Raw genomic sequence first — 18964 nt, 5'->3', positions numbered from 1 at the left:
ATTTTCCTGTAGTTTTTCTCGCTCTTTCCTAAACTATGGGCCTCAACCCTGTACAAAATATGGTCACAGGGAAAGCAAAATAGCACTGCTACTCTAGTTTAAGAGGGTTTTAAATGCACTCTCCATGCATAAACATTCAAATTTAGCATTAGCTTTTCTGCAACAGCATCACACTACAAACTCATGTTTAGTTTACGATCAGCGCTAGGTGTCTCTTGCAGGAGCTGTTTTCTAAGCAGCCATTCTTCAGTTTATATCTGTACTGCTTATCTCGTGTTCCTAAATACAGACCATTACAGACATACAGATATTGCCTGTACTAACAAGTAAAGCATGTATTTTATATTGAAATTAAGTTTAGACATAAAGCTCTCTAAAAGACTTCAGCAAATGTACAGTTCCGGAAACACTTACCGTAACCTTCAGGTAGGTCAGGTGACTGATGACCATGTGGTCTATTCTGAGGTGTTTGTACATGACCTCTGACTTCAGGGTTTCGAAGTCGCTGTGCCTGAAGCCTCTGATCTTGACTAGGGGATTCCACAAACCTACAATTCCCTCCACCAGCAGCACCAGTAGTATCTGTATATGGTGCTGGTTCCTCCATGAAACAGCTGAGTGGCCTTCCAGGTCCAGAATCTTCATAAACCGTTCTGAAAGCAGGGACGCTCACAAAATTAACACAAAGGTTTGTATACAAAAATGGCTAATTTTTTTCCTCTCCATTATTTGATTTGAATGAACTGCAACTTCTATGACACATACTATACCTTACTTTAAATAATTATATATTTCATTCATTCAATGTGTGCACACATATTGAATTAAAATTTATATTTATATTTATGTTTATATATAGTGTGTACACTCTATACACACACACACAAATTTCATTCAGTATATGTTTATGTGCTTGCACACACAAGTATGTATAAATATATAATTAAATTGTGTGATTAGCAATACACACAAATTTATAAAGAAATGGTCCAGAGATATTATATCTCAGGACCATTTCTTAGTTAATTTGGCTGCATTACTATTCACAAGAATTCCCGATTTTATTTTTCCAAAGCATAACACATAGCATGAACAAAAATACCATGAATGGAATTAAGTGAAACTAAATACTCAGCAGAATCAGATGTGACACTTACCCTTCGTTCTCCAACAGCCCTCTACAATCTACCACAGAACCTCCTGAGCCTATTCTGTCCCGTGTCTGTAAACTGACTGAAATAGAAAAAGAAATATTGAAGACAAATCCTGCCATTCCAAGAGTGCATCATTTTATCAATAGTTCACATCTGCACTAATCAATATTTTAATAAGTGTTCCTGATTAAGAAAGAGATAGTATCCTGATTTCCCAAATGCAAACTACTAGCATCACAGCTCCAAAAGCTAGGCTGAGTCTTCCCTATGAATAATCCAAGCTAGCATTTACTTTTGTTTATAATATGGATGATTTTTATTTATCAGCATTCACGAAGGTTCTACATCTCTTCTGTGAGTACCGAGTCAAGGAAGCCTGGAACTAGAACTTTATTCACCACTAGATGTCACCACAATGGAGAATTACAATTTTTGCCAATTACATTGCCTCCAGTGAAGAGGAGTCGGGAAAAGAAAGGGGATTTGATTGTATTTTTAAGTTGAAGGCATAGTTCAAAATATTTAAAAAACAAAACAATAGAGTAAAATTTGGGCTAAATGCTCCGAACAGAGCAAGAAAAACAACAACTGATTAGACAAACTTTCTTCATTTTTAAGTACCCCAAGATACAGATCAGCTTACACTAAGAGATGGTTAGGCAGGCACACTACCACAATGTCAAAACGACAACTCTTTATCAGGTGGTATTCTCAGGAAAGTGCCTTAAAAATAGTGTTCTGCAAAATGTTTATATCTCAATATCTTCCTTTAGGGTTGATAATACCAATGAATTCCTGTTATATATCACCTTGGCCTACATGTACAATTGGTTTTCCATATAGGAAGTTTACCCTAAGTAGCTGTATTAGAACCACCACCAAAATCGTCCATTCCCACTTATTCATACCATTTACGCTTACAATTACCAGTTGGAAGAAAGCAATTTAGATAACGATTAAACAAATTTCAAATGATCTAACCTAGTCCCTGTTCATTTTCAGTAACCAGGACATCTAATTAATATTAGTATAAGGAACACAAAGGGGATTGAAGCAATAAGTGACTTCAGGAAATGACATTTGAAAGATTTTTTTTTTTTTTTAGGCAAGTTTTCCCTTTTAGCAACCATCTGAATCTTGTTTTAATCCGAGGAGTTGTAAGTGTGAACTATAACTGCTTCTTTTTATACAGACAGGAATGTTCTTACCCACTATTTGGCCTCGTACTGCATCAGTATCTGTGGGGTTTAATTTGCATAGATCCAAACGCTGGTCTGCAAACGAACAATTAAAAAAACTCAACCCAAGCAAATATTGAACTGAAGTTAATATTCACAACTCAAATATATACCACCAAGGACTTTTGCAAAATACATTTTTTAAAATGCATGTAAAAAAAATATACTAACATCCAGTATCTTTTAGTCTGCTGATGGCATTGGAAAGGAGACGGACACACCCCAGGAAGCCAGCTCCCTGTTTCTTGTGTATTTTCTTGTGATTCCATACACTGATGGTTATAGAATCTGTTTTCCCAACATATCTAGAAAAATATATATTTAGAAGAACAGATTAATTCAAGCTTGTTCTATTATTCTACAGTATTTTCACTTTGCTCCATCTCGATTGAATTCTGATATATTTTAGTCATGTAGCTTTATCATAAATACAGAAACACTTAATCTTGCTACGGCATTAATTAGAGTGCTGTAACTTTGCACAGCATGTTAATGTTACAGCTCTGGTTAATTACAGACAACCTCATTAAAAGTTATGAGACACATGAATTCATTACATGCCAAACTTATTTCTTATAGATTTATGTTTATTATTTTGAAAACATTTTAATCACTGCAACAAGGAGAATGGAAATAACTTTGATGCAGGAACCTAGCCAAGCTTAGAGTCAAAGCTTTCATGCTGTGTTTGAAACACCTTGATGCTTTAAAAAAAAAATTAGGCATGATTTTAAAGTGTCCATAAAGAAAAAGAAAACCCTCCAGGAATATTTTAAGAACCACAAGTTATTATAAAGTCAAGCTTCCTCAGGAAGTGTGGCTCTTCTTGCTAACAGATTGGGGAAAAGGAGGCTTGCTTACACTTGTGTTTTACTTTCCAGATAGATTCCTGCAATGGTTTTACAGAATAAGTAACTCACAGATCATAATGCTGGTTCCACTTGGGGTCTAACGTGTTCTTCACAGTGTCAGTTGAATGGCACTGACCTGATCCGTCTACTACTATTTTTGCAAATGGATCAGGAAGTCCTATGGAGGGGGAAAAGGTACAATTAGAATCACAGCGTCAAATTAATAATGAGAGAGAGAGAGAGACATTTTTAATGCATTAGCAACTGAAAGAAAAAAAACAATCACAAGTTTCAGTTTCAGCAAGTTACCTTTTTGTAATTTTATACAGGGCCAATAAAGCATTGACCATAATTTGACCTTTGTACTTTTTTTTTCCTGTTCAGTTTTCCTTTTTATCCCAATTCTGCCATGAGTTTTTAACATTCTTGTAAGGAAAACTTAGAGTTATCCTAAAATTCTTTTCTGAAAAAGAAAAGGAGTACTTGTGACACCTTAGAGACTAACAAATTTATTTGAGCATAAGCTTTCGTGAGCTACAGCTCACTTCATCGGATGTAAAAAAAAGATTTTTTTATGACACAGATTTGCTTAACATAATTCTAACCAGTAGCAAATTTTGAAATTCTTTAGGGGAAAAAACATTAAATACTGCTTAAATTAAAACAGTATTTCATTTAAACAAATACCTTCATTAGTATCTATGCATTTCTATGCACTTCTTGGTATGATGTTTAGGCTCCAGCACTTGTATGGTATTTTATAAGCTCAGAGTGCTTTACAAACATTAAGTGTTACCACCTCTTTTGAGGTCAGTATCACGCCTCTTTTACATAGACACAGAGGTAAGTAGAAAAGGAGTACTTGTGGCACCTTAGAGACTAACCAATTTATCTGAGCATAAGCTTTCGTGAGCTACAGCTCACTTCATCGGATGCATACTGTGGAAACTGCAGAAGACATTATATACACAGAGACCATGAAACAATACCTCCTCCCACCCCACTCTCCTGCTGGTAATAGCTTATCTAAAGTGATCACTCTCCTTACAATGTGTATGATAATCAAGTTGGGCCATTTCCAGCACAAATCCAGGTTTTCTCACCCTCTGCCCCTCCCCCCCAACTTGATTATCATACACATTGTAAGGAGAGTGATCACTTTAGATAAGTTATTACCAGCAGGAGAGTGGGGTGGGAGGAGGTATTGTTTCATGGTCTCTGTGTATATAATGTCTTCTGCAGTTTCCACAGTATGCATCCGATGAAGTGAGCTGTAGCTCACGAAAGCTTATGCTCAAATAAATTGGTTAGTCTCTAAGGTGCCACAAGTACTCCTTTTCTTTTTGCGAATACAGACTAACAGGGCTGTTACTCTGAAACAGAGGTAAGTGACATCAGTGGTAGAGTCAGGACTAGAATTATTGCCCCTCCGCCCGATCCAGTCTTGTATCTAGGCTGCCTGTCTACATCATATGAACCTAAATAGTAATCCAATGCTACTGGCAAATGTGGAAGTTATCCCTGTTTCTCTGTGAGAGAGTTAGACATGCATAGGAGTTAGGACAATAATAATTTATAGTTTAAAAATACAAGTGTGAGAACAATACCATAAAGCTATTTATACAGTATCAGAAATCTGTCAGTTATACTTACTGAAGAAATCTTTTTTTGCAAGGTTCTTGGCACATAATACTGCAAAACAAAAATAACAGATTAATATATCTAAAATCCTTTTATAAAAATATCTTCAACACCCATATTGATTAGACACCAAAAATTCTCAATCTTGATCTTAACTTAAAACTGACCTAGTTAAATATGAACACTGCTTTCTTCTTGCCCTCAAAATCTGGAATCAGCGTAGTCTCTGCATGCACTCATGTACAGAGGCAGTTAAATTAATCCCCTATTGCCTTTACCCTCATACCTCAATGCTGACCTCATACCAAAAAAAAATAAATAAAAGGAAACTTGGTCTTTATGAACTTTTGGCACGAATTGTTTAATATGACAAAGACCGAGTTCAGTATCTTTCAAAGTGTGCCAGTTTTGCTGAACTTCCCAATGCAGAAAGTGCTCTCTGTATTTTATATTTACATACCCAAAAGTGACTTCTCTTGCCTCATGTCCACCCATTCAGATTGTTGGTCATAGCTTTTCGAGCAGCTGTTACTGTACTGTACCAGTAACTTTTTTGTAGAATTTTTGAACCTACCCTCCTACTGAACCCTAGCTTTCTCCACCTCAATCTGCCAGCAAATTCAATTCTTGTATTCAAAGGTATTTTTACATGTAATAAAATAAGATAAAAGAGGAAGGGAAAAAAGCAAAAGCGCTCAAGGCATCTTCAATACAATATCTTTTTGCCCTAGATATAAGACAAGACCCCATCCAAGGGAACACAGCCAAAAAAGCATCCAATTATCCATGACCTTCTTGAAGGTCCACAAATCAGACATTATTTGCCTCTTCCCAATTCTACAGAAAAGAATAACAGAGAAAGCAGAAGTGAAGTGAAGTAAGGGAAGGAAAGACTTTGGTCTATCTCCACTTCTATAAGGTCCTCTTCTGTTCAAGACTCCAATCTTAATTCTACTGTTCAATAAGAGCTTTTCAGTATCCAGTCTCAGTTCAAAGGAGTTGTCCAATATTCATTAAACTTCTATATCAGGCTAGGAAGCATAACCACTGACTGTCAAATATTAACTTTAATATCTTCAAAATATTTAAGTGTTACTTAAGTGAGTGTGTGAGAGAAAGGCAGCTAGCTGTAAGCCAGTGTTCAATTCATGTATCACTAACCACTTGTTGAGAAGGTCTCCTCTCTGTCAGGATGAGACTTCTGGACACAAATAGCAGGATGTTTGTATAATGCTTATGCCATCACTCTACCTATCAACAGCTCTCCTCATCTCTTCCCCATCCTACAGCTAACGGGTTCCCATCCTACACAAAAATCAGCCTTAGGAATGTGGGGTCAGACACAGGCATCTTCACCTTGGCTAAGCTAGACTTAGGAGGTAGTTGTAACAGGAGTGTGGGAAAAACGATCTTGGCACACCTCTGCTGAGACCCTTTCAGCTTCCTAGGAGCAATGCCACCAGCATCTGCCTTCAACTAGGAAGTGGAGTAAGAGGCTGTCAAAGAGCAAATATGACTGAAAACAACACTGCATTAAATTCATAAAATGTACAACCAAATGAAACTGTTCAGACTAGCTTGCTATTCAACTTGAATTAACTGCAAAAATAAACCATTAGCTTTTACATCCTTTGTAGCAACAGGTAAAGATTTTTTTTTAATACAATTATCATAAGTGTCTTTTTAAATTGAGCACTAGATCACAGGATCTTCTTCCATAACCATTTCCCTCCCCCTCCCCCCTGAACAAAAAATGAAATAGCTGCAGGTCTGTGAAGCATTGTACTCATAAGAACACTGATGACACAATTTGAAATAAAATAGCATTACAGAATCAGAGTCAGTTACTACGTGAGCACTTAGAGCAAAATTTAATTTTCTTCTACTGCTGGGGTTGATTTGAGAAAAAAGGAGGAAATAAACAGAAAAAAGTGAATATGGGAAAAATTAGAGTCAGAAATGTTAAACTGTTAGTTGAAATTTCTAATTAACAAAATCCCTTTAAAGTATGGAGCTGTTCAGCCTCTCACCCCACTTCTCACCATCAATATGAAAGCTTATTGGAGAAGTAAGGGAAAATTTCCCAACATACAAGTTAAATCCTATACTCAATCTCATTGTTAAATTATTTTCAGACTGACCCAAGTTTTGTGGGGGTTTCTTGCAGATTCCTTCTGCAGAGCTCCTGAATAAAAGCCACTGCAGCTCCTGACTACTGAAAAATTAGATTCTCTGTTTAATGTTTTTTCTTTGCCACTAGCTTTTGGTCTACTGTAGTAGAGTGTTACTGCCAATTTTAGTACTGCAGTCTGTAAAACCCTCAATTTTAGTTAAAGCTATTATTCACTCTAGTAACACAAAATTCCTGCCACAAAACAGTCAATACTCCAAAAACACCTTTATGAAGCAGTCTCAGTAGCCAGCATCCCTAAACTGTGCCCCTGGCTTCATTCCACTATTTGTGCACTAAACTCACTGAAGCAAAAATGCTTTTAACTGCCCTATCAATGGGTTCACTTACAAAACTCAGATTTTTAAATCCAAGTAAACAAAGAGGTGACAAAGGCACTTGATAGGGGACTGCAACAGGAAGTGGAGCTGGTGATTGAGGAGATGGCTTTCCTCCTCCAGGCTGTGTTTATGCCAGACTTTTTCTTAAAGTGCTCTACCGCCAGTGAAACTCTTCTGGCAGGGTGCACTATGGTAGTCTAGCCATGGGCATTGTACTGCCAGAGCGCTATATACCACTTGTAAACATAAAAACCTCACTGCATTTGCTGCAAAAATATTGGGGGTGTTAACCCTGGCATGCTGGTCATTTACATTAAATTATGCCTTCCAAATAGCTTCCCCTCACCTTGTTTCAACAGGATATAGTTTTCTTCACATTCTGTCCTGAACTGTTGCGTAGAATTGAGAAGCATTTTTAAATGACTGCTGCTTTCCATCCCAAAGGTAGCCTTTACATCCAGATTGTAATATTTTTTTAAGGGTTTGTGGAACTACCTGCCAATTCTAGTAGCGGATTCAAAGACCACATGAGCCAGATTTGTAAAGCACTACTGTGGAACCATATTTGGCAGCAAGTATGGAAAATGTCTTTTCCTCAGCGTCAGTGCTCCTTCTGGGTATGACTTTACTGCACAGTTAACTCAAGTTATCTGTTCAAGTTACTCCACCTAAATTGGTGAGCTCAAGTGGGAGTGGCCCCAATGAGAAAAAATACTTGAGCTTCTGCGTCCACACTGTTATACTTAGGGCTTCTATTCTTTGGGGCTTATTTCTTGCAATTTGAGTTTTACGTAGATGCCAAAAAATAGAGGAGTTAGGCCTCTCTCTTTTGTATACACTGTAATGAGTAATCTCACTGTAATGTTCCTTCGTGTGCTTTTAATGTAGTGCTGTTTCAAACAGCGTTATGTTAAAGCACACTATGGAACATTTAGTGTGCACCAGAAGGGTTTACATAAGCCAAATAGTGCGCAATACGTTAGCATACCGGTGGTGTTTTAAGCAGAGGTACTTAGAACTCTTTGCCACTGCATTGTAGGAGAACTTGTCCATCCTTTCTGGGCACATGGAAGGAATTGTGGGAAGATACTGCAGGACTAGAAGCACACCAGAGGCACTAACCTGTACCCAGACTACAGAGTGGTTGTGTTAGAAGTTGACAAGTTGTGTTCACTTGAGTTTTAGCCAATAACCCTTCTCAGGCCAGTCAACTTGAGTTAAAAGGAGCACTGCACTCAAGTCAGGGCTTTTTGGGTGTGGATGGGATTCTAATTAGGAGCAACACTTGAACTACTTGAGTTAACTTTGCAGTGAAGACAAGTCCTCTGAGAATGGTCACCTCTTCATGTGCAGAAAGAGGGGAGATCTTATTGAAAGATGTCTGCAGAGCTAGGTTTTGGCCATCTTTGTGCTTTTATCAGGTATTATAATTAATTATCTTTGTTTGTATAAATGCACTTTCAATTACTGAATTCCAAGAGGTGTTTAACCCTCTGCATTCTCAGTCAGAGGCATTAATCCAGATTGGTGGACATAAGGGTGCAGAAAAGATTTTGACTTGGAAAATACTGACACATCTGACACCAGTCTTGACTTTCCCTCCCTAATCATAGGTCAAGTTAGTTAGCACAGAGTAGGAACTTTAACAGGTCATTTCTATTTAAGCTCTAAAATCTTTAATGCTGTTAAGTTTTTTAATTCTTATTTATAAATGACTACTTGGAAAGTTTCCTTATGGGAAGAGAGGAGTAAAAGTGAAAAACGGGAAGTCCTAGATGCAAAATAACTGACACATTGTAATGAATATTACTGTATACCACACAAGGACATCGGGCTGCAATTTAGTTTACGTTTAGATGTGGTCTACATTACAAACTTATGGTATAACTACGTTGTTTAGCGGGCGTGGAAAATCTACTACCCTGAGTGACACAGTTATACCAACTGAAATTCAGATGTAGACAGCACTATGTTGATGGGAGGGCTTTTCCCGTCAACATAGCTACCACCTCTCGGTGAAGTGGAATACCTACACAGATTGGAGAAGCTCTCCCACTGGCGAGAGAGTAGGTAGCGTCTTCACTACGTGCTACAGCCGCATGGCTGCAGAGTTCCATATGTAGAAAGCCCCCAGTGTGTCTGAGGTCAGGTGTATACTATAAGTTTTTGTTGGCACAGCTATGTTGGTGAGGGTGAGACAAGCTATGACCAACGTAACTGCATCAGCAAAAGCCCCTCGTGTATACAGTTATACTGGCAAAACTGTGCTTTTGCCAGTACATGCTGCATCCACACTAGGAGCACTTTGCCAGTATAGTTATATCAGCAAAATGCTCCCAATGTAGAGAGACACAGAAATAATTTTTTTTTAAAATTCAGTCAACTTTGCACTTCAGGGTCTGAAAGATTTCAGAGGGTGGTGTGTATTTAACTTTTCAGAAATCACACACTTGGATCTCTGATATTTAAAACCCAGAGACCAGAGGCAAACTGAAAACCTGTACAGATGTCCATGTAATAACTAATCTGAATATTTTGCAAACATCACATGACTGACCTGCATTAATGATGGAGAATAGTATTATAATGACGACAGTTCGCTAGTCAGCAAAGAACAGGCTTCAGTGGAAATACAAACCTATCCTGACATTTCACTCCACCTTAACTAAAACTAGAACTCAACTGGGCTACAGGACTGAATCAATACATTATCCTTTACATTCCTAAGAAGTTCTCTCTTAATTAACTGCCAAAGGAAGAGTTACTAGATTTAAGATATTTAGGTCTTTTTATGCAGCCCTTTTATGTGGGCTGCAGTGGGGTTCAAAGTATGTTTTTTTTCTGGGTTGAAACTCACTACATATCCATCTACAAACAGTAGGCACCTCTGAAGAGATTCAAAAACCACACACCTAGAGCGAGTCATTTTTGTTAAGCGATAGCTAGCAATTGGGGGGAAGGATAGCTCAGTGGTTTGAGCATTAGCCTGCTAAACCCAGGGTTGAGAGTTCAATCCTTGAGGGGGCCATTTAGGGATCTGGGGCAAAAACTGGGGATTGGTCCTGCTTTGAGCAGGGGGTTGGACATGTGGGAGAGTTGGCTAGCTTTCCAAGCTTTTGGAAATATTTTAACCTTTACTGTCCTCACACACACGAGCAAAAAATATAGGGCTAAATGGTGGGGCAGTGCTGATTCGTGAGGACTGAGATTAGAGGTCTGAGCAGAATTGTGCAGGACTTTACAGAAGGAATTAGGGGACTAATGTGTGCAGGGGAACAGAATTAGGCCTTTGTGCATATGTGGCGAATTACAGAAATGGGGAATAGAGAATAAATTGGGGGGCATGTTAAAGAGTTCTAGAATTAATTATGTGGGAAAGAAGAAGATTAATTGGTGTTGAATTAAATCAATTTTATTTATTCAAACATACGCAAATTTAATTTTGTCAGGAGATATTAGCAGGTACGGATTTTTTTTTTTTTTTTTTTTAATATTAACTTCCCCATCTGTCCCCCTCGTTACCCACCCATAATTAGTGCCCGATCCAACTTATCTACTAACCTAAATATTTATTTAAATGCCCTCAATTCTAGCTATTGTATCACTTAATGAATGATCCTCCTGTGCCCCAACACAACATAGCCACTCTCACCCTGTGTCCTCCCCTCCACCTCTGTGCCAAGAACCCACCCACTCCCACTGCACAATTACTATTTCTGTAACAGAAATTCAAGAAGTCAGAAGTGCCTTGTTAGTGCAGCCACTGCTCCCTCTCCTGGAAGCAGATCAGTTTTTGAAAGTAGGAGTTTCCTTTGATTCCCGTTCACCAGCTGCACTCATTTAGCCTCTATACTCAATTCCTACCCAATACCTACTCCTTTTATTCAGTCACCTTTTTACCTATATGTTCCCCCCCCCCTTAACTGTCTCCCAGCCTCACAAAACAAATGAAGACAATTTAGATCTTTAATAGTGATTTTTAGCCACAGATCTCAAAGCACTTTTCAGTCTTATCAGTATTCCAATTTTACAGATGGGTAAATGGCAGAGCGGGGAACTGTCCCCAGATCTCCCAATTCCCAGTTCAGTGCCATATTCATTGGACTATACTGCCTCCCTTGACATTTCAGGGGAATACAGCCACATATTCCCACTGCACGGTATACTATTCTCAATCTTTTCCTAAGTAACATATCCACCAGAACCACAACAAAAGTGAAAACAAAGTCAGTCAAATTTTTCTTCCCTCTTTTCTAACAAATGTTTCCAACAAATCTGACCAAGTGAATTCTTTATGAAATGCCCACAAATTATCTTTCAACTATTTGAGAATACATTATGCTCTACTTACACCATTGTCTTCTGTCAGTCTGGATACAATATGTATTTTGAGAAGTGGACAAATAAGAGACTGGTTAGAATTTTTTTTTTTTTTTTTTTACGTGATGTATATACAGGGAATAAAGTTCAGAAAATAAAGTGCAAACATCCTAAATGCAACTTCATAGCTGAGAATTTAAACAAAAATCAGGAAATTCAAAGCTACAATTCCAACAAAAGCTGTAGTAATATTCCCTTCCATATATGCAGCATATTTCTGTTTATGCTGTTAATTTTATGCCCTGATGTAGAAACAATACATCCAAGTTACAGTTGCTATGGTAACCACAATTTTGGATTTCTTGTGAGTTTTATTTCTTAAAACCATAAAATTATATTCATTTCCGCTCAATTTAAAAAAAAAAATACTCTGACTAGCAATGTTTATCTGAATGTTTCGCACATATCTGATCATTCTCTGAAACAGATATTGACGTGCACAGCTCCCCACCATTGCCATAAAATTAAAAAATTTGTTGGAAGGTCAAGTGTTGCACATATGCAAGCACAATTTTCTTGAAATAACATCAAAATCTTTGAGAAATAAGCCCATGATGAAGTTTTAAAATTAGCTGTTTCTGTTATCCAAGCACTAAAAACATTCTTAAAGCATGAAAATACCAAGCGCACACAGCAAGTCTGAGGTAGAGCTGGTAATCAAACTCAAGAGTTCTGACTCTTGCCCCATATCTTAACGTTATACCATACTCCCAGCCTTTGCTGAACAGCAAAACAAATAATATTCCAAAAAGTAAGCATCTGACAACAGCATCTTTAATCATAACTTCACCAATATGCATTTGATTTTTACAAATATCATAGGTGCGACAGTGAATGGTTAATTCAATACAAAATTTGAGATCGGAACACAATACAAGTACCGATTTTAGCTATTAAAATTGTCTTTAGGTTCAACCTTTAAATGTAGTTCTTTCCTATTTATGAAAAGACTGAAGCTACATCTTTAAATGACATTGGGATCCTGTACGTGTGTGGAATAGGAAGGAACAACGCTAAGAATGATGCAAAGGCCATTTATCAGTTTGTACTAACTTTTAATATTAGGAAGGCAGGACTATTTGTTTCTTTAAAAAAAATTATGGAAATAGTCACTTAGATATGTTATATGAATGTGTTTTAATTACCCATCTGTTAATGTTATCACTATTCATTCAAATTATTTAAGATTTTTGGCAGAGTACAGAACCATCTAAACAAAAGGGCTGCCAACTGCAGACAGCATTCATTTAGTAACACATCAAACCCACAAGAATATTTAGGCAAAAACATTCTTAATTACTAAATATATAGATGGGGGCCTGGACTCCCCCCCCCCCTTTAATTTTCCAGGAAATCAAACATTCCACAAATACAAACTCTAGCCTTAAACTACTCATCCACTTATGAATGGTTACAAACACAACTGTACAGTGAAATTCATGCAAAACATAAATGAGTAACTTTCTAAGGACATGAGAAATAGGAAAAGAACCAAGTGAATATCCAAAAAGCTTTCTTCCAAAATTACTTTGGAATTCCTTTGTACATATTTAGCAGAAAAGTGTTTACAGAATACTCAGATGATTTAGATAGCTATTTACTGGTACAATGAATTTAAGATAATATTCAACCTCTTCTTTCACAAGTTTGAAAGCTCTTCAAATTTCTCAAAAACTGATTTTCTTTAAAATATATATTTTTATAAAACTTGTGTGTAGCAGATCATTTGGGTGCTAATTCAAATATGTAATGGTCTTCTGAAAACCTACATACTAGTTTTAAAATGCACCATTTTGGATCTTGCTCTTTTACCAGATACGCTCTCTGTTCTCCCTTTTGAAAGCAAAGGGCTCAGCCAGCCACTCTACTAGTATAATTATGTTTTTGTGACCAATGCGTGAAACACAAATGACAAGGGTCGAGTTATGTGCACACAGCTGCTCTCTCTCTCTCTTTTTTTTTAAACAAATATCCATGTGTCAACCAAGTTTGAGAGTCCTTACAAAGAAACAACTTTCTTTGTCCCTTGTATACTGGGAAAACTTGGACGGCTATATATATTGTCCACAGAGCAAAACACATTTGAAATGGTGACAAAAAGAGAACCACATGCCAGCTTACATAACTCTGGCAAGGGCAAAACATAGTTAGCTATTACACTTATTAACCAAGTATTATCTTTGACCCTGTTTACACACACACACACAGAGTTAAGCGCCAAATAAATTATCTCATCAGTAAAAATATAGCAAAAACCTGACTGGTCATAGGCTTCAAGTGTCCTACAGTGGAAAGCAGAAGCCTCTCCATTGAAGCTGTTGAGAAAGTTTATTTAAATATAACAAGACAACAGCCCAACAGTGACATTATAGTATTCCCAAATGGTCAAAGCTCTAAAACATCCATCCAAATGGCAAGCATTTTTTTGCCATTTCAATCCTGAAATCTTCATAAAAAAGCATTTTGCATCTCAGCCAAATAATGCTTGGGATTTATAGCCCTTCACATAGACTATATCAAAGACTACTTCCAATTTTAGACGCTATTTAATTTACGTAAAGATTGTACCAAAAAAGAGACAAGGATACGATTCAGAATTCCATATATATTAAAAATCAATTATGTGAAATTAAATTTTATTTTTCAAATAAATGGAAGAAGACAACAAAAAAATCAGGGTCTCTTATGTTGAACCAATACAAGAGCAAAAGTATTTAAATGAAAATAAGCCTATCTGGAATTTTTATAGACAATACTTTTTTTGGTACAGATTAGTGTCTGGTTTTCATCAAACGCTCAACAGGAATGTTTGCAAGAGCTTAAAAACAAACAATGTTATTTTAAAAATGTATGCAGTTAAGCCATCTGTAAGCTGTAAACTATGCAAACTGCTAGTTCATCCCGTGAGAGTTTAAATGTATCACTTTGAAAGATTTCAGTTAAACAACTTGCATGGAACATGGTCTTAAAGTAAAAATACAGGCATGACTTCAGTCAAAGCTTGGCACTCAGCTGAGCAGATCTAACAAAAGCTGCTATGTAATGCACTGTGTAAAGGTGGCTAGCAATTGGCTTCTGCTGAAACTATACATCACTTCGGATGATGGAATCAAGAGCCATCAGAAAGAAAAAAGCTTTTTAACTGGGGGAAGCAAAGAGTAAACTTAATTCTGCTAAAAGATACCATTATAAAGTAGAAAGAAAAGGAGTACTTGTTCCACAGTATGCACCCGATGAAGTGAGCTGTAGCTCACGAAAGCTTATGCTCAAATAAATTGGTTAGTCTCTAAGATGCCACAAGTACTCCTTTTCATTATAAAGTAAGAGAGGAATAAACTGACCCAACAGCAAGTGAAAGTCCAGGGGAGATCTGCTATTTAAATAGACTGAAACCAACACACACTCTTGTAGATTCAATTAATGACCTGGAACCAACAGGGATATTCCAACTTTCAATTACAACCAATTCTTTTGATGGCAACTAATACTATCCAAGGTACTTCTATAACCATCATAACCACAGTACCCTAACACCCCCTTTTCCCTAAATTCTTTTAAATCACTAAATACATTCAAATGAAGGATTTCCAGTACAAGACATCAATTTAAGAAAGAAGGAAACTTCACTCTGTAAAATATCAAACACAAAAACTTTAAGGCCAGATTTTGAATATGTCTAAACATGAAACATAAACCAGTATTTTACATCTCCAGCAGTTAATCTTACACCAACTAGTTACTGGAACTAAGGGTTATTCTTTAAAGTAAAATTATAAAATCAAAGTCTCTTAAATTAATCTGACATTACTACTGGAGCGGCCTCTAAATAAATACATACTGAAGTACTTTTCAAGAAGTCCACATTCCATGTTCTCCTTTTTTTAAACCTATAGGATTTATTTTGCTTTTACTTACTATTGTATATAGGTATTAATACTGCAGCCTCCATTTTGATATTAAGTACCGTAAGCAACCAGTGGTCTGGGATTTTCCCCTATTTCCTAGAGCATATACCTGGCTTTCACATTTATATTTTAGTAAGAAACCTATGGCGAAAAGATGGCTTTTACATTTCCATCTAAATGTAGTAAGACTACTTATATCAATTCTTGTGATAGAGAGAATTCCAAAGCTCTGGGCCCCACTGCCAAGGCAACTCTGTTCCCTGCTTCCACAAATTTCACCCTTGTTATCAACAGTTCCATTGTTCCTGATAGATACAGCTGTCTGGGTAAGCATGACAACAAGGTGGACAATTTTTGAGGTAACCAAGCCCCAGCCCACTGAAGGCTATAAATATCAAGATCAGGACATTAAACCCAGTATTCAGTGGGGAGCTAAGAGTGTCCAAAAGACTAGGATGAGGTGTTCATATTGATCTGGGCTACTTAGCAGATGGACAGCCATTAGTTGAACCAGGTGGACTTTTTTCATCAGTGTTATTTTCCTTCCTTGGTACAGTGTGTTGCCATACTCAAGCCAAGGGTAACAAATGTGTGGATGACCACACATCCAAAGGATGGGGCATGGCTTCCTGGCCAATAGAAGAAATTATTTTTCGCAGCTGATGCTATCTGGTAATCCAGTATCACTGAAGAATCCTAAAGGAACCTAAAATCTGCATACTAACATGGAACGCTGAGAATAATGTCCCGGTGCTTGCAAGTTGTTCAAAGCATTTCTCTTCCACCGCCCCACCAATATTTTTTCCAGGTACAGTGTCACACAGCCGGGCATCAAGGCACTGATACTGCTCAGATACTGTGCAGCTAGACAGGGGTACTGTCAGTTTTCAATATGGAGAAAATACACATACTGGATACAGTTTTAGTTATTTCCCATGAATATAACTTCATTTCACAACTATATGAGTGACCGGCCTTGAATCCCTGTTATATTTATTTTAAGTTGACAGTTGTGTCATATGTCATTTGAAAGAATTCCCGCAGATCACTAATAAAGTCTTAGATTTTATCTAGGACCGTATCAAGGTATTAATGACATTCACATTTAAGACCTTCATGTGCAAGATTTGCCTATCAGCTAGATTAGTTTAAAAGATTTATCTATAATTCTAAAGATTTTAGATTACCCATGTTTTTGATGCACAGCTAGTTACTATACATGAGAGCCTGATGAACAGTTTCAACCCCTACTGATACTGAAAGATCAGCTTCTTAGCACAGATATACTGCCTTCTCTTCAATGTAGTCCTTTCTAAAACACTCAGCCAAACAAAGTGAGCCTGCCACATGAAGCTATTGCAGCATAAACACCCTAAAGTCATTCTAAACACCATTTGGATTCCTTCCTATAGGAAAATAAGTACTAAAAATGGAGAAAGCCATTTTCATTCATTACCCACATTTGACCATGTCTACATCTCGAATGAGGCTGTGTTTGAAAACCAATATCAATCACTGTTCCCTCCAGGACCCTTCCAACTGTGGCTGCACATAGTTTAGCCATTTGTGCAATGGACACAGTCAAACCCATTTAATACTGGACCCAGGAAGTGTGATACTGCTCTATAGTCACATTGCCATGGCAGCTAGACAGAGACAGACCTAAACAGTAAAACTCCACCGATTCTATACACTGGCACCAGACAGAACACCTAAAGTATCAGATTAGCGGTCAAACATCTATTAATCAATTTTGGTTTTTATTAATAATCCTTGATAGCCACATTATTTCTATCAGAAGTAGAAAACAAGGCATAATTTTCTTAAGCCATTCCCAGAAGATTAATAAAAATGCACAGCCAAATCTGAAGACTAAGGCCTGTATTTTCCAAACTTAAGTGTCTAAAGTTGCACACCAAAATCTATTTTTAAGTAATTGCTCTGATTTTCAGAAGTGCATTGATAACTCCCACCTATTTTAACAGAAACTACAGGCACCAAGTTTTTGTTTTGTTTTTTGGTAAATCAGACCTATTACCTAAGCACCTAAATACGGAGTTAGGTGTTTGATTTTAGGAACTCAAGTTTGGAAGTTTTAGCATTAGGGCACAATTTATTTCTCAAGTCTTGGGAGGTAGCGAACAGAAATTTTCTGCAACAAGACATCAAACAACATGAGATTCTTGGCAACAACTTTGATTTTGAATATAAGAAGTCTCTCGATTAAAATATTACTCGTAATTGAATCATTACAAAGTTTCAACTGTCAAATTCTGAGATTTATACATACTCAAACTATTATACATCCCCAAACTATCGTACATTCCCTCCATTTATCGGTCCAAATTACTGTAGTTTGGCACAAAGAGCTTAAAACTCTTATTCCCATTACTATTTGGACACCTATAGTTCTCTAAAGATCACCACTAAAGCCTTCTTGCTTAGAGCTGAAAATGCATAGAAAGTATGGAACAAGTTGTCTATAGTATTTCTTTTAAATCAAATTTCTCATTCATCCCCCAATTCCTGATCCTTTTGCAGAGTCTATTAATCCTAATATAAAAATCACTGTTCTCTATTAGATAACAGCAGCTAACCTGTCGTAGGAAATACCCCTATATAATACCATTTTCACTGGATTAATATAAAAATTTCTAATATCTGGTAAACAATTAAAACACTTTTGATTTAGAGGTAAGCAATTTTTTACTTGGCTATTGTAAGAATAAGGCAGTAGTGTGCACATAGAGATTTGTGTTTTCTTGATAGACAAAAATAAAAGGAAGCATACACATATACTCTCTATAGTCTATCTCAGTGATTTGTGGGTCACAACCCCATTTTAATGGGGTTGCCAGGGCTGCCTTAGACTTGCTGGGGCCCGGGACCAAAGCTCAAACCCAAGTCCAAGGACTTCAGCCCTGGGCAGCAGGGCTAAGGTTAGAGGCCCCCTGTCTGGTGCTGAAGATGTTGGGCTTTAGCCTCCCGGCCTAAGGCAGCGGGGCTTTGGCTTTGCCCCCTCCACCTGAGGTGATGGGGCTTGGGCAGGCTCAGGCTTTGGTCCCTCTCCTGGGGTCCTATAGTAATTTTTGTTGTCAGAAGGGGGTTGCGGTGCAATGAAATTTGAGAACCCCTGGTCTATCTAAATCACATATCAGTCATACAAAGAGTAAATCCCTGAAAGCACTTTGGTTGGAGTCATATAAATGCTTGATGAACCAAGTTACTGTACATCAATGCTTGTCTGGTTTCCAAACAGTAAATGAGATGCATTTCCTGGTGTG

At 37.2% G+C, this 18964-nt stretch overlaps 1 protein-coding gene across 3 annotated transcripts in view; it reads right to left on the bottom strand.

Moving 5' to 3' along the window:
• Positions 1–18964, bottom strand: part of SMURF1 (SMAD specific E3 ubiquitin protein ligase 1) — a 64646-nt gene that overhangs the window by 28024 nt on the left and 17658 nt on the right. For 2 of the 3 annotated variants that reach the window (XM_077827795.1, XM_077827796.1), the window contains exons 2-7: positions 4897–4935; positions 3313–3421; positions 2564–2697; positions 2363–2428; positions 1158–1233; positions 415–653 (exon numbers count right to left, since the gene is read on the bottom strand). In XM_077827795.1, the coding sequence (XP_077683921.1) occupies positions 415–653; positions 1158–1233; positions 2363–2428; positions 2564–2697; positions 3313–3421; positions 4897–4935 (663 nt within the window). The remainder of the gene's footprint in view (positions 1–414; positions 654–1157; positions 1234–2362; positions 2429–2563; positions 2698–3312; positions 3422–4896; positions 4936–18964) is intronic. The other variant, XM_077827797.1, reaches the window with a different exon arrangement.

Source organism: Eretmochelys imbricata, chromosome 10, assembly GCF_965152235.1.
Source record: "Eretmochelys imbricata isolate rEreImb1 chromosome 10, rEreImb1.hap1, whole genome shotgun sequence".
In the NCBI taxonomy this organism is placed as follows: Eukaryota; Metazoa; Chordata; order Testudines; family Cheloniidae; genus Eretmochelys; species Eretmochelys imbricata.
This window is presented reverse-complemented; position numbering and strand designations above follow the sequence as displayed.